The sequence below is a fragment of the Capra hircus genome, chromosome 23, assembly GCF_001704415.2.
Source record: "Capra hircus breed San Clemente chromosome 23, ASM170441v1, whole genome shotgun sequence".
In the NCBI taxonomy this organism is placed as follows: Eukaryota; Metazoa; Chordata; class Mammalia; order Artiodactyla; family Bovidae; genus Capra; species Capra hircus.
The window spans coordinates 40,057,422-40,072,874 of NC_030830.1; the positions used below are offsets into that span (position 1 = coordinate 40,057,422).

Consider the following 15,453-nt stretch of genomic DNA (forward strand, 5'->3'; position numbering starts at 1 on the left):
TTAACAAGCTAATGGTCCCTGGGCCCTGCTGCTTCTGAGTCAGCTTTGGGTGTCGGGCCTTTCGTGAGGCTAGTTCCCAGTTACCTTTGCCCGCCCAGGTCGTGGCATTGACCTGGTCTCTTCAAGGCGCAAGCTTCAGGGAGCGGTGGAACGGGGAGGCACAGGACGTCCTCCAGTGAATTCATGCAGCTGCTCTTGGGGTTGGCACCTCTTCGTGTCTCGTTCTTAACATGAAGGAAAAGGGATAGTGGTGCTTTGTCCACCAGCCAAGCAGCAGAGAAAATAATGCCTTTGGGAGTTAAGAACAAACCTTATCATCACATGGCCAGGGAGAGGCAATGTGAAGAGAACAAAGATCAGACTTGGGCTTGACTCTTGGCTCTGCCCTTTACTACCTACGTGACTTTGAGCAAATCTCCTCGTTTCTGCAGTCAGGTGGGCATAACAGCACTCAGCCTGGCCTTGGGTGAGAGGTGGTGACAGTGCACCACGGCCCTGCTGCCGCGCCTGTCCTGGGTGCCCGCTGGACGGCTGCTGCCTCTGCGCCGGTGTGCGTTGATACCTGTGTGTGTCGTCGGCCCGCAGTGGCCTGCATCTGAAGTCAAGGTGCAGAAAGCGGTGTCCGAGTATCTTTAGCAGAGATGTAAGGCGTTGTCAGGATGGAAGGAAGACTTTGTGACCTGGGTGGAGGGAAGTTGGTACCAGTTGATGTGGAAGCTGAGAGGTGAGGAGTCTGCCCACTAGCCTCAGCTGTCTTGGATGACGTGTTTGAGGGATGATACTCAGCACCTCGGGCTGTGCCGGTCTGTGGCCTCCTGTGGATTTGCATGGCAGCGTCAGCCCTCAAGCCGTGTCTGTGCCTTGGGGCTTCCCTCTGGCTCACTGGGAACCGTGGGTTCTTCCACTTGGGTTGGTGGTCTCGTCCCTGCTCTGTCTGCCACCACTGACTGTGTTCACTCTCTTCCAGGGGCTCCACGGGCCTTACCCCTTCGGCCAGTCTTAAACGGGGTCAGCAAGAAGAAAAACTAACAAAAGACAGAAGGCTTGACTCTGGGTGGGGAAGGGCACGGGGCTCCTCTGGATTGCAGACCACATCGCACAGACCCCTGGCACCGACCCCCGTCCTGGAAGAAGAGGAAGACGCAGAAAAGACTAGCTTTGAGTAAACTCAGTGTGCATGTGTGAATGCCGAGTCGCAGGAGTGGTGTTGAGGCTACCAAGAAGAGATCCATGCAGCCACTTTGGGCTTTGTTTGTTAGGTGTCAGTCTAACAAGTCACTAGGTTGCTCGGGAAGGAAAAGAAAAAAATGTTTAAATGGGGGGAAAAAAGCCATCTTTTTAAACAAAAATTATTTTGCCTACAGACAGGTTGTAGTTTCGAGCACATGTTAATTTTTCCCCCCTCTTTCCCCACTTTTTTTTCTTTTTTTTACCTTTTTTTTTTTTTTTTTTTTTTTTAGATAAGGGATAACATGCTGTTTATAGAATAGCTGCTTGCTCTGGAAGCGATTCAGGTTAAAAGCTGGCGCGGCCTGCTTGGGGACCGTGCGGGTCTGCGCTGCAGGACGACACCTGCCTCCTGACTCCTCGAGTCTCTGACCCCGTTTTTTTTAATGGCACCAGCCAGTGAATTACCACGCTTTTCCTCCTCTTTTCTCTTTAATCTTCTGTTGATTTACACCTTTGACATTTGTATGCGTCAACCCTGTGGCTTGTTAACCACCAGAACCTCTCTGAAGACCAGACTTCCCTGTGTGGCCAGCAGTGGAAGCCTGGAGGACAGAGCGCAGGTGACGAAGCCTCTGAGGCCGAGAGGTGTCCGCCTGCACACGCGTGTAACAGCTCAGATCACTTCCCTTCCCGGCGCCGGCACGCTCACCGCACGGCTCCCTCGGATGCTTGGCACACAGCAGCTCCCCCGTTCCCTCTGGGAGCAGTGCCTCTGTGCTGCGTGCATGTGTGCGTGTGCGCCCTGTGCACGCATGCAGCAGCTGGTGCTGCTCACCAGCGAGTGCAGCAGGCGGGTGTGGAGGTGCCCGTGCTTCTCTGTTGTCACACAGCTCCCTCCCCCGTGTCTCCCTGCTGTCATCTGGTGTGGTGTCTTCGCAGCCTGTTAGCAGAGGCTGTGCTGTTTGGGTATGAAACGTAGCCACAGGGAAGGGCCATGCTTACTGACCGTGTGATCTTGGAGACCACGTTTTGCTGGGAATGAAAGGACCCCCACCCCAAGCAGGATGCTTAGTGACTGGGAGGAGGCGGGCTCGGGGCGGCCCTGTGGAGCCCGGGGCGGATAGGCCGGCTGCTCACGGGAATGGGTGGCCCCACGGGCACCCTGTGGGTTCTGAGCAGGCTGGGATGTGGACGCCTCCATGGGGAGCTGGAACCAGGCCAGAACAGCTGTCTGCCAAAGATACAAGAATATGCAAAGGCCCTCTTCTCTTCTCAGCCCCTCCTTCCCTGAGTCTTGGTTGGTTTGATAGCCAGGATACGGATCTAGGGTGCGGCTGCTGGATCGCCTGCCTATTGCCACACCGCCCCCCTCCCCGGGGGTGTAAACCGACAGGGAGGCCAGGTCGATGCGCGGCAAGGGGTCTCGTGTAGCTGGGTGTGGGTGAGGGGCTGCCTGCCTGTCTGTTTGTCTGGGTGTCTGAGTTCTGGACATGTGTGGTGTTTGTGTCTCCTCATCCTCTTCTGAGACTGTTTTTTTAAAAGCTTGACTGTGAGAGAAAAGCTTGTATGAAATTCCCCCCAATGCCTCCCCACCTCCCCCCGCCCAGAATAAAGGGGGAGTAAACTCTGGTCCACTGGAGGAACCCCAAGGGAGGGTGGAGCCAGGCGCTGAGAGGGCTCACACTGGGGTACCTACTCTCTATGCACAGAGAGAGCACCCCATTGCCAGCAGAGTAGAGGGGAGTCCCTGCCGGGTGCCCAGGCCACCATAGGTCTGAGCCAGGGGCTCACGATGGCGTTTTGTTTGAGGGCCCTGTCAGGTCCAGACTGCCGCCACTGTTGGTGCCAGCCTCCCAGACACTGCCCCCCCGGAGCACACCCCCACTCAGCCCCTCCTCGCTTGCTGGCATCACGTCTTCAGCTGCCCACACGGGATGGCAGGAGGCTTCACATCCCCTGGTTCCCGGCCTCCTGATCTGCCCCACACCAGCCGCCCCTTCCCCTCGCCCCAGGGGGAGCTGCCTGCCATTGGTTACTCGGCACTGGCTTCACAGGTCACTGTCAGTGGGTCTGGCCCTGCCAGGGGGGCTCCTGCTCCTCTTCCTCTTGCTTCTAGGCAATCTCACCTGGCAAGGCAATTGTCCCAAGCATGTTGGCTTCCCTCCCAAGAACAAAACCATTTCTGTACGCGTCTTCAGAGAGGTGGGCTCCTTGCTGAGACCAGAGCGCGCACAAGCCAGGGAGTAGGGGCGGGAGGAGTCCGAGGTTGCCCCAGGACCTGGAGGCCCTTGTACCATCATCTGTCTCTTCTCTGTGATTTGAGTTCCGAGCAAGTCCTGGAGTCCCTCTTCCATCCTGGTGGGACAGCAGAGGCTACCGGCTCCGTTCCTCTTGGACTCTTTACTAAATGGCAGGCTGCCTCTGGGCAGGACCACCTGTGTCTGGCAGGCAGGAGGGGAGGCAGGCGCCGTCCTTCAGGACCTGGGTCCACAGAGGAGGCAGAGGGGCTCAGGCTTGCAAGGAACCTCTCTGTGTGCATGGAGTGAGGTGTGTGTGGGTGTGTGTGCACGTGTGCATGCTTTTTTTCTTTTTGCCACGGGGAGAGTTGAATTTGGGGCATTTTTCTACAAGAAACAAGCCTTCTCTCCCCCATCAAGGACTGGCCGTAAACTTTAGTCCATCGAAGGCACTTGCAGCCAGAAAAGAACCTCACCAGGACAGCTGGTGTGGCCCCAAGATGGCCAAGGAGGGGAGAGGGCCTAAGAATAAACACCTCCCCAAATCGAGTGTGAGCCCCAGCAGGAGAGGGTGGTGGGGTTACCAGGCCCCAGAAGTGCAAGCCGGTTCCCTGCCCCCATGTTTCCTTGGGTGAATGCTGGAGCAGCTTAGCTGCTGCCTCCTCCTGGACACTGGCGTGTAGCAAGCAAGCTGGGTGGGTGTTCATGGCAGGGCCTCGTGGTGCCTGGGAGGAGATGAAGATGAGGAGGTTTTTCCTTACTGTATAAATGAATATTTGTATGATTAAATTAACACACACCAAAAAAAGAAAAAAAAGAAAAAACCCTATTTCCATGTGTGTCAGTGACTTTATTGTGCCCTGAAGTCCCTGTGTAGCCTACTCTGGGACCTGGTAATGTGACCAGTGGCCTTCCAGTTTCCAGGGCCCCTGCCATGCCTGTTAGGCCCTGCTCCATCCCCAGCACAGATGTACCGGTTAGTGTGGACCGGCAGGGGGCACTGTGTGGACACATGCTGCGTGTCAGGCCCGGCACGTGGGTGAGAACACCGAGCACCACCAGCCTCTCCCACTGGAGAAGCAGACAAGGGTAAGTTGGGACTGGGGCTCAGAAGAGAAGGAACATTTTCCCTGATGTGTTTGCTTGGTGGTTCTGCTTGATTTCAGATTAGATGCATTTTTGCAAACTGATCTGGGAGTCTGAGAACCAATTAGGGCCCACACTCCAGGCAGTTGACAAGCGAATCTGGATCCTACCCCTATGTACTTTTGTGAGACAGACCTATGACCTTGGCCAGGAGATGGTGAGGCAGGTTTCAAGGTCTGTGGCATGAAAGAAACTTAATTGACAGATGCATTAGCAAATGGTGGGCTCACTAGATCCATGCTTTGATGACTCTTGGGAGCTCAGAACTCAGCTTCGTCCTCAGCCACATCATTCTGTGTGTGTGCTGAAGGGAAAGTGAGATCAGAGAGGGAAGAGAGTTACTTGTCACCCAGGCTGGGACCCAGCGCATCAGCTCCCAGATGCTGGCATTTTCACTTAACTGCACGCCCTGGTTCGGGCCTTCACCCTGTCTAGCAGAGCTGAATGTTCTAAATGGTGGCCGTGGCGCTGAGCCAGAGTCTAGGATGTAGGTATGGGGAGGGGGATTCCCCAGCCATTGCCCTGTGGGCAGTTTGGTGAGGGAACCTATGGCCACAGATTACATGAGACAGAGGTGCCGCAGAAGAACCGGTCTCAGCCACAAGGTCTCTGTACAGCGTGACACGGAGCCCAGCACAAGGGGGACTGGCCCAGAGACCCCTGGGGTGAGCACCTTGCCTCCGCCCGTGTCGTGCCAGCGCTCCCGCATCCTGCTTCCTTCCAGGTGCCCACAGCTGTTTGTTTTCTGGAGAAGAAGGGCCCCCACCCTGTCACCTGGGTCTTCTGGCAGCTCAGACCCACTCGCAGGCCTTCCCCAACACCTCTGCCATTGGACAGTTATTTGCTTGGCAGAATCTGTTTGTCTTTGGGGCTGTAACCTGTCAAGAAGTCACCAAGCCCTGGGAGAAAGAAGCAGATTTGATGGTAGCTCCTGGCCGGAGCCATTCCCACGGGGGCTGGGTGACAGGGAGGGCGCTCAGCCGGGCTTTTGTCTGGGGGTGCAGTGGGGGAGGTCGCAGTGGTGTGGGCCCAGCCCTCCAGGCAGAGCAAACAGGTCCTCTCGGCCACCTCCGCGTCCCAGCTCAGGTGGCGCTGGGTCCCTCCCACCCTGTTCTTGGGAAGGCCCCTCCTTAACCTGCTTGCTCTGACCCGGCCACTTTCCCAGACACTGCATGGTGTCCAGCCCTGTCTGGCAACCAAGAGAACAGGCTCCAAGGGCACTCACGGCCGACCTTTATTTCAGTAATTCAGTAATGGGAGCTGGAGAAGGAAATGGCAACCCACTCCAGTATTCCTGCGCAGAGAATCCCTTGGACAGAGGAGCCTGGCAGGTTGCAGTCCATGGGGTTGCAAGAGTCAGACACGACTTAGCGACTAAACCACCACCACCACCACCAGAGCAGGGAGCGGGCAAGGCTGCTTGAGAAGGGAGAAGGGTATATGAGTTTGGGAGTCGAGAGCGTTCAGAGAATGGATTCTGACAAGCTAGCGTGACTGACAGATGGGCCTCAGGTACCTCCTCTGGAGGTGTATTGGTTTAGAAAGCAGGACTTGGGTGGAACTCACAGGTTTTTAAAAATATTCTGAGGTTCTGTGATCTGGAACAGTGCTTCTCAAACCTGACTGTGTTAAAAACACAAATTCTGATTTAGTAGATCCTGTGAAAGAGGACAAGATTCCACCATTCTAACAAGCACCCTAGTGAATGGGCTCCGCTAGTCCTCCGACCACACTTCACGTGAGGATAAGTAGGTGGTGGTCTGAAGGGGTTCACCCACCCCTGCAGCCATCTGGGTTATGAGACCAAGCGAGATCTAGCCAGGGCTGTGTTGTCCAGACCCACGAGAATTTGAGGGAGCTGAAATCATTTAGAATGGTAATGTTCAAGCTGGGCCATGGTTCCCTGACATTTCCCAGGGTTTATCCAAGGCTGTGATTTCTGACTTAAATATTATTTCTAGCGTTATGTTTTTCCATCACAATAAATGTCTGAGTGTCCACCATAATTATGGTGCTGTTGGCTGAACAACTCCTATTAAACTGTTTATACAGATGACCTCATTTAACCCTTACAACCTTCCATATGCAGCAGCCAGCCTGGTGCTCACGTTTGTGAACAGATAACCCTGGAGTGTTCCAACTCCCCGAGAAACAGGTGTGAAGGCTGAGAGCATGGTGTAAGCAACCTCGACTTCGCCCAGGGGTGTCTGGGGGGGCTCCTCTGAGGATGCTGAGGGTGCAGAGATGGCGGATGGATGCACAGCCTGCAGTTCAGCAGGGGGGTTGGGGCAGGAAACACAGTCTGGGAGAGTCATCAGAGATCATTTAAAGCCTCAGGACCAGATGAGGTCATCACAGGAGTGGCTGCGGGCCTGACCCCATGTGTCACGCACCGCCTCAGTCTGCCGGTTGCCCCAGCTCCCTCTGCAATGATCTCTGACCAAGGAGACTTCCTACTCCAGTGGCTAAGACTCGTGCGCTCCCAGTGCAGGAGGCCAGGGTTCAATCCCTGATCAGGGGACTATATCCTGCATGCTGCAGCTAAGACCTGGCATAGCCAAACAGATACAGTTTAAAGAAGATGGCCCCCACCCCCTGCCCCTAACTCGCGCTCTCTCCCGTCCGATCCCCATCCTGTCCCTGACCCCTGTGTCCCTGCGGATGGAACCAGGTGGCTGGGGCCTGGGGGGAGACTGGAGCCCCAGGAGCTTGTTGTTTAGTTCCTGTGGCCCAAATCCCCAGAGCACCAGAGCCAACTCTAGGAATTCCTCCAGCTGAGCTGCGGGAAAGGAAGTCTCAGAGGAGCAGGGCTGTGTGCCTGGGGCCCAAGGAGCAAGGCCCTGGGGTGCCACGCTCACCTACCCCAGGCCCACCAGCCCTGGCCAGCAGCCAAGACACTGAAGATCCCTGAGAGGCTGGACTGTGATTGCTTGAGGCCTCTGAGCAGCCAAGGCACACCACCCCCCCCCCACATACACACACACCCACGCAGGCGCGCGGCAGTGGAGAGAGGGGACTCCGAGGGGACTCCCGGCTGAGCTGTGTGTGTTTGGGGCGGGGGGAGGGGGGGAGCAGGATGTCTCCCAAGCCCTGAGCTGAGAGATAGGTGGGAAGGGGGAGTGTGGCGGGCGGGAGTAGCCCTCCGGGGTGCTGGGAGTGCGGCCACTTGGGAGCTGGTGCGGGTGGGCCCCTGGCCAGCAGAGGGCACCACGTGGCCCAGGCCTTGTCTGGAAAAGATGGACGCCGGCCTGGCCTGGCTCCCACACCAATAGCTTTTCCAAATCCGCACACCTCCAGGGCAAGTATCACCTCAGCTCTCCCCTCAAGCCTGGCTTTGAACCCAGGCCCTGCTGCTGCTCTGCTCTGTGATTGCTCAAGTGTATGTCAGCCCTGAGAACCTCCGTGTCCTAACGTGTGAACGAGGACAGTTCTTTTTTTCCAGAGGGATCATGAGAATCAAAACCCTTCGTAAAAGTTTAGCATTGCATACCTGGTACAGGTGAGTGTCCAGTATGTGGGGGCCACTGTTATTTTTGTGACCCTCCAGATGGAGGTCCCGCTACCAAGGAGAAGGGGACTGGGGCCCTGGGCATTTGGGAGGTGGAGTCCAAGAAATCCACAGCCTGCTCAGGGGTCTCTCCCAGGACTACGGCAAGTCCTTGCCTTGAGGGTATTCCTCGGTCGGGGTGGGAGTTGGGAAGCAGGAAAGGACTGTTCCGGAAGCGGGTCCAGCTCCCTCTAAGAACAAGCTTGAAGGGGAGGAGGCGGTCCTCAGGGGCTCTCAGCACGCGTGTTGAGTGAGGAAACGACCGCATGTATAGGAGACACTGCCTCGTGTGGGACTGGCCTGACTTCTGGAGGTGGCTGCTTAGTCCAGCGCAGACCCCAGCGCTGACCCTGGAGAGGGGTCAGCGAGTCACAGGTGCGCTCGAGGTTGAGAACAACAGCCCAGAAGCCTGTGGGAACTGGTTCGGCCGCTGCGGTTTGCCACTTCCAAGGGCGGAGCACTGAGGCTCACACGTTTGCTTCCAGGTGCCTGCAAGGACCTGTATCGGGGCCAGGGGCGCAGGCCAGGCCACAGGTGGGCACCAAGATGGCATTGGCACCCCACCCTCGTGGCATCTCCTGCTGTCAAACTCACCCAGGCCCCCTGGGCATCTCCAGCGCTTGCACGCTTCTGTCTTCACTTAGCTCTCTCTCCCCCCACATCCTGGCTTCCTGGCAGTTGAGCATGCTTTAACCAGGAACCACGACGGTATGGGCTTGGGGCTGGGGCAGTGGTTACCAAGATAGGTCAAGATGGGGGGCGGGGTGTGTGTGTGTGTGTCTGTGTGTGTGTGTGTGTCTGTGTGTGTGTCTGTGTGTCTGTGTCTATGTGTGTCTGTGTCTGTGTGTGTGTGTGTGTGTGTGTGTGTGTGTGTGTTGAGCCTCTGCCAGGCTCCCAGATGTGGGTCCTCCAGGGCTGATGAAGACATGTCCCTGAGTGGGAGACGGAACATAGACGGGCAAAGTGGGCCCAGTGGGGAGTGGGGTAGGCTGAGTGTCCTGTGAGAGGAGCCCGCGCAGGAGGGTCTCAGGGAGCCAGCCCTCCCTCCAGTGCCTTGGGTTGGGAATAGTGACCATTCAGTGTATCCCCAAAGGTGAGATCGGAAAGGGCCCAGTGAAAAGGGGCCTTCTCTCCCCAGGGGCCCCTGGCCACCCCGCCCTGGCTACCTCCAGGACACCTGAGCCAGCAGGGGAGCCAAGGTCCCCCGGGGAAGGGAGAGAATCTGAGGTTGGGAAGCAGGAAGTGACTCCAGCTGGCTCTGATCCCCAAGCCAGGCATCCAGGCTTGGGGGGTCCAGTGAGGCCAGCCATGGTGATGGTGGTTGGGCCCCAGGGGAGGCAGCCTTGGCTCTGGGGATTCGTTTGCATGGACCAAAGTGGAATTTGCATCTTTGAGAAGTTCCAGCTGTGGGAAGGGAGTGGGCGCCAGGAGCTCTTAGTCAGGGCTTCCGTCTCCCACCTCCCTCTGGATGGGGTGGGCATGGGGGAGCAGCCCCTGTGCCAGCCAGCCGCCACCTCACCCAGGGTGAAGACCTCAGCTGAGTCCCGGTGCCCTCGTCTCAGCATTCAAGCTCTGTCCTGTGTGGAACACGGGTTCAGAGGAGCAGAGCCGTCTGTGCAGCTGCACACGCATGCCTGCACTTGCAGCATGCGATCCAACATACATGTGCAGTCCTGCGCACCACTCACGCAGGAAGGTGTCCTCACACAACATCTGTGCCCTCCGTGTACTGACACAGGTGCAGGGACACGACCTTAGTTCACACACAGACACACCCTCGGGGTCATGCCCTCTCACACCAGCATGTGCCCACACCAAAGTTCACACCTGTTTCCCACACTCATCCTTAATAATAGTTGATGGTTTTTATGTTTTCGCTCCAAGTCAGGCATGCTTGAAGTTCTGTTCCATCCTCACAACAAACTTCTGCAGCACTGTTTTCCCTTGTCATTGATGCATACCGCACACACAGTAAGAAGAACATGAAACTCGATGGGTTTGGCTTGAGCTCTTAACTGTTTGGCTGCACCGGATTTCCGTTGCTGTGCACGGGCCTCCTTGCGGTGGCCTCTCTTGCTGCGGAGCGCAGGTCTTCAGGCACTCGGGCTGCAGCATTTCTGGCACACAGGCACAGTAGCTGCAGTTCTTGGGCTCCAAGGGCTCAGCAGTTGTGATGCACGGGCTTAGTTTCCCCAAAGCACGTAGGATCTTCCCAGACCAGGGATCGTAAACCCATGTCCCCTGCATTGCAAGACGATTCTGTACCACTGGGCCACCAGGGGAAGTCCAATGAACTCTTTCTTAAGTGCACGAATCGTAACTGTCATCTCACTCAAGATCTAGAACGTGTCCACTCCCCCAGGAGGCTCACAGGTGTGCCTTGTCAATCAACAGCCCACACAAGAGAAGCCAACATCCTGGTGCAGTAAGTGTCATTATTATTCCCATTTAAGAGATGAGAAGACTGAGGCTCAGGCTCCTGGCCGCATACTAAGCAGTGGCCAGACTGGAGGCTCTGACTTCAAATCACCACACCATATAGATGGCTGTTCTTACACAGTGCACACCTCCCTGATAGAGGGCCGTGGTTGTAAGAGGGGTAGACGAACCTATTTTGTTTTTTCCATGAGGAAAGCAGCAGAGACAATTTAAGCTTTGCTTTCAATCTGCCCTTAAAAGGGCACAGCTTGGCTCAGGAAGGATCAAGGGATTGGTGAACTCTGAGCTCAGAGCTGCTGCTCCTGCCCTGGGGCACCGTGTATCCATGGGGCCGGAGATGCATTTGAAGACACTTCTGCCCCCAAAGAAACCACCTGAGCACTTTCTTCGTGCCTTCCATCAAAGGAGCACTCATGGCAAAGCTTGATATTCATTCATTCATTCTGTGAATAGGTATGTAGTGAGTACTTACCTACCCGGTGCCCAGCCCTGTCCTAGGTACTGAGGATGCATCAGTGAAACCAACACAGAATATGCCTGCATCACGGAGCTGACAGTGAAATATATGGCGTTTGGGGTAGGAGAAAGGGAGAAGCAGGACAGGATGGGGTAGGAGAGGGGAATGCAACTTCTTTTTTTTTTTTTGGCTATACCATGCAGCACATGGCATCTTAAGTTCGCTGACCAGGGATTGAACCTGTGTCCCCCTGCAGTGGAAGGGCAGTCCTAAACCACTGGACCACCAGGGAGATCCTGAAGTGCAGCTTTAAATAGGCGGTTCCCATGGAGAAGGTGAGGTTTAAGGAAGGATACGAAGCAGCTTTGCGGCTATCTGGAAGAGCATTCCAGGCAAGGAGAATGGTCAAAACAAAGGAAAATAATGGCTCCCTTTTAGATGCCAGTTGTGGGTCCTGTGAAGTGCAGACTGGCATCTGAACCCCTCGCCCATCAGAGCCAACTCTTCCTCTCTGGGCTCCGTCTCTTCACCCACAAGAGGGGAGGCTTAGACAACGAGCTGCCCTGTCCGCCTGCACACTCCGTCCTCACGGACCTGCCCTAACCAGCAGAGGGGCATCTCTGCCCACCCAAGTTCTGGCCCCAGGGCCTGGCCACCCGACTCCAGGGCTGGCCACAGACTCTGGTCCGGGACCAGACCACTGTAGATGCAGGGGCCAGGGGTGGCAGTCAGGGGGCCGCTGGCACAGTTCCGGATATTACAGCATTTCCAAACACTGGCTTTGTGTGTTTGGCTGAATGGGGTGGAGCTACTGGGGATTTGTATGCCTGGGTGTCATGTCCCAAACATACGCCATAGGGTTATTTGCATATTTATTGTTGAAGGCAACAGTGGATGTGTCTAGGGTCCCTCCAGACTCCACCCTCCCTGGACACTCCCGGGCCTGGCTTGTCTCTGGAGGATCTCTCTCCTGGGGACCCCCTGACCACCTCCCAAGGTTGGCTTCATGTCTTGGCCCTGTTCTCCCTTCCTTCAACACCTTTAGCTTCTCAAAGTCCTTAAGGGAACTGCTTACCCAAGACCATCTAGACAAAGCAGGAAATGGCACAGAAGGAGACTCTGACAGGCCCTATTGAGTCATTTAGGAGTTGCGACTAGCTCTGAGTAACAGACCTGAATGGCAGTGGCTTGAACAAGATAGGGATTTATTCCCTCTCCGTAAGAGGAAAGTCTGAGGCTAACGACAGGGCTGGCTTCTAGCCTCAAGGCCATCTTACTGGCAGAGTGTAGCCACCACAGCTCCAGCTATCACATTCCAGTTCCAGGCAGAAAGGAAGAAAGATGGACTCAGTCCCCTTTTAAAGGAACTGTCCTGGAATTCCTACCCAAGAACTTAATTTATAGCCCGCTGGCCAGAATTTGGTTAACTTCCTTCTGTCTCCAAGTAATGCTGGTGTGATTTCATCCAAGGTAATTGGGATTCCGTTAGTAAGAAAGAAGAGAATGGATGCTGGGGAGACAGTTAACAATTTCTTCTCTGTATATGCCCTGAACTTGTCCATCTCTTCCTTGAAAAACCTTGTGCTGGGACTTCCCTGGTGGTCCAGTGGCTAAGACTCCACACTCCCAAGGCAGGGGGCCTGGGTTCAATCTCTGATCAGAGAACTACATCCCACATGCCAACTAACAGCATTCTGCAAGTGAAGATCCTGCATGCTGCAACACTGATCGAAGCTCCCGAGTGCCGCAGCTGAGACCCAGCACAGCCAAATACACGCACAGATACAAACTGCTCTTCTGCGAAGTCTTCCATCTCACCCCGCAGTTATCTGTTCTCTGGTAAGGAGCACACAGTACATTTTCTGAACTTACTGGTGTTGTCACAACAGAACGCTCCTGGGGGTCGCTCAAGTGAAAGGGGGAGGGTGGAGTTAATTCTCAGAACACAGAATACCAGCCCTGGCATCCATCAAGAGAAAGAGGCGAGGCCTCCCCACCCCCTGCTCGACAGGGGTCAGAGCAGTGGATAAGCCAGGCCAGTCCCAGCCTCCAAGGAGCTGACATTCTGAGGGAGAGAGACGGTCATCATACAGACCAAAACCTAACAAAGGTCGGTTCAGGGACTTCCCTGGTGGTCCAGTGGGTAAGACTCCACGCTTCCAGTGCAGGGGGCCTGGGTTCAACCCCTGGTTGGGGAACTGGATCCCGCATGCCACGCAGCTGAGTCTGCATGCTGCGACTAAGACCCAGCGCACTCAAAATACATCAATTAATTACTTAAAAAAAGAAGATCAGTTCAGACTGCCCTAAGTACTGAGAAGATAAACCAGAGAAAGGGGATAGATAGAGATTAAGCAGGTGGTCGGGAGCATCAGGCAGCACTTAGTGAGTGTGTTGAAGGAAGCCCTCAGGAAAGTGGCCCCGATTCCAAAGGCTGTAGACCCTTGAGGAGCAGGGGATGAACACGGCTCCAGATGAAAAGCCCCAGGGCAGGTGTCAGGGGCTGGGACTCTCAGCCCAGGGGGCTTGGCCCAAGCCTGGAGATGAGACCAAAAAATCTCACAAGGGAGTGTGTGTGGAGGGGAGGTGTCCTGCGCGGTACCAGAGCTGTTTAGAAAAGCTAGTGGAGAGCTTCCCTGGTGCCCAGTGATTGAGATTCCTCCTGCCAGTGCAGGGGACGTGGGTTCCATCCCTGGTCTGGGAAGTTTCTGCATGCCTGGGAGCAGCTGCTGAATGAAGCCCATGAGCTCTGAGCCTGCGCTCTGCAACAAGAGAGGCCACACAATGAGAAGCCCCCACGCCACAACTAGAGAAAGCAATTGTACACAGCAATGAAGACCCAGGGCAGCCCAAAAATTAAATAAGTAAAATTTTAAAAAACACACACACAAAACCGCTGCTGGATCCAGACACCTAGCGAATGCCGAAAGTCCAAGGCCATGGTCCCCGTGGGTTCCCCTGAGTGGCCCTCCCTAGCAGACCGGGTCTTAGATGTGTGGCTGAATGGACTCCAGGAGGCCCCAGACCCTCGCATACCAGGCAGACCTCCTGGCAGCCTTGCATGGAGCCAGCCTACCCCCAAACCAGCCATGTAAGAGAAGCGACTTTCAGCACTGTGGGCAGAGATGCTGGGCCTGGAGCGCTCTTCTCCCTAGAAAGAGCGACCTCAGGGTGCTGGGGGAGGAAGGAGACCCAGCTGGCTCCCCAAGTTCCCTCCTGAAAACCCTGCTGCCCCCGACCTTGCCTCTCACATTACATCTCTGAGGCCCTTAGGAAGACGGAATAAACTTCTCACTAAGGAGCTAAGGGCAGACCCCGCTTAGGGGCGATGCCGTTATTGAGTCACAGGACACTATGTTTCAGTTCAGTTTAGTCGCTCAGTCGTGTCCAACTCTTTGTGACCCCATGAACTGCAACACGCCCGGCTTCCCTATCCATCACCAACTCCTGGAGTCTACCCAAACTCATGTCCATCGAGTTGGTGATGTCATCCAACCATCTCATCTTCTGTTGTCCCCTTCTCCTCCTGCCCTCAGTCTTTCCCAGCATCAGGGTCTTTTCCAATGAGTCAGCTCTTCGCATCACGTGACCAGAGTATTGGAGTTTCAGCCTCATCATCAGTCCTTCCAATGAACACCCAGGACCGATCTCCTTTAGCATGGACTGGTTGGATCTCCTTACAGTCCAAGGGACTCTCAAGAGTCTTCTCCAACACCACAGTTCAAAAGCATCAGTTCTTTGGCGATCAGCCTTCTTCACAGTCCAACTCTCACATCCATACATGACTACTGGAAAAACCATAGCCTTGACTCGAGGGACCTTTGTTGGCAAAGTAATGTCTCTGCTTTTGAATATGCTGTCTAGGTTGGTCATAACTTTTCTTCCAAGGAGTAAGCGTCTTTTAATTTCATGGCTGCAGTCACCATCTGCAGTGATTTTGGAGCCCCCTCAAATAAAGACACTATGTTTATGATGTCTTTTCTCCCACAGGGGCTCCTTGGAGCCTTCATGGACCCCCTAGGAGAATGTTATCTACCCCCTCCACCTCCATCTGATGCAGGAGAAACACTGAGGCTCAGAGAGGAGATGGACTTGCCCAAACTCCTCAGAGGGAAAGGGGCAAGGATGGAGGTGGAAGGGCCTGAGCTACACTCTGCTGGCAAGGGTCTTAGATGCCGAGGTCGGGCTCTACCCTGTGGGGTCAGCCGCTGGAAACCCACATTCATCCCGGGGACTGCTGTCCTCATGCACAAATACTGTCACCCATTTCTCCCACCAGTTGGCCCAAAAGGTGTCTCCATTTGACGGTACAGCAAAGGGAACGCAGTGGAGGTGGAGAGCCTGGCCCAAGGCTTCAGGGCATCTGGGCCACGTCCTCTGGTTCCAGGCCTGCCCTTGGCACCCAGCACTCCTGTGGCGGTGCTGAGAGGCAGGTGGATGGGTGAGACATGGGCTCT

General features: G+C 55.4%; 1 protein-coding gene across 3 annotated transcripts in view; it reads left to right on the forward strand.

Annotated features, from left to right (window-relative positions):
- C23H6orf106 (chromosome 23 C6orf106 homolog) overlaps window positions 1–6,559 on the forward strand; it is a 97,222-nt gene extending 90,663 nt beyond the window's left edge. For 2 of the 3 annotated variants that reach the window (XM_018038991.1, XM_018038992.1), the window contains one exon: window positions 968–4,236. In XM_018038991.1, coding sequence (XP_017894480.1) covers window positions 968–1,003 — 36 coding nt within the window. In that variant the 3' untranslated portion in view covers window positions 1,004–4,236. Of the gene's footprint in view, window positions 1–967 lie in introns of all 3 variants that reach the window. The other variant, XM_018038993.1, reaches the window with a different exon arrangement.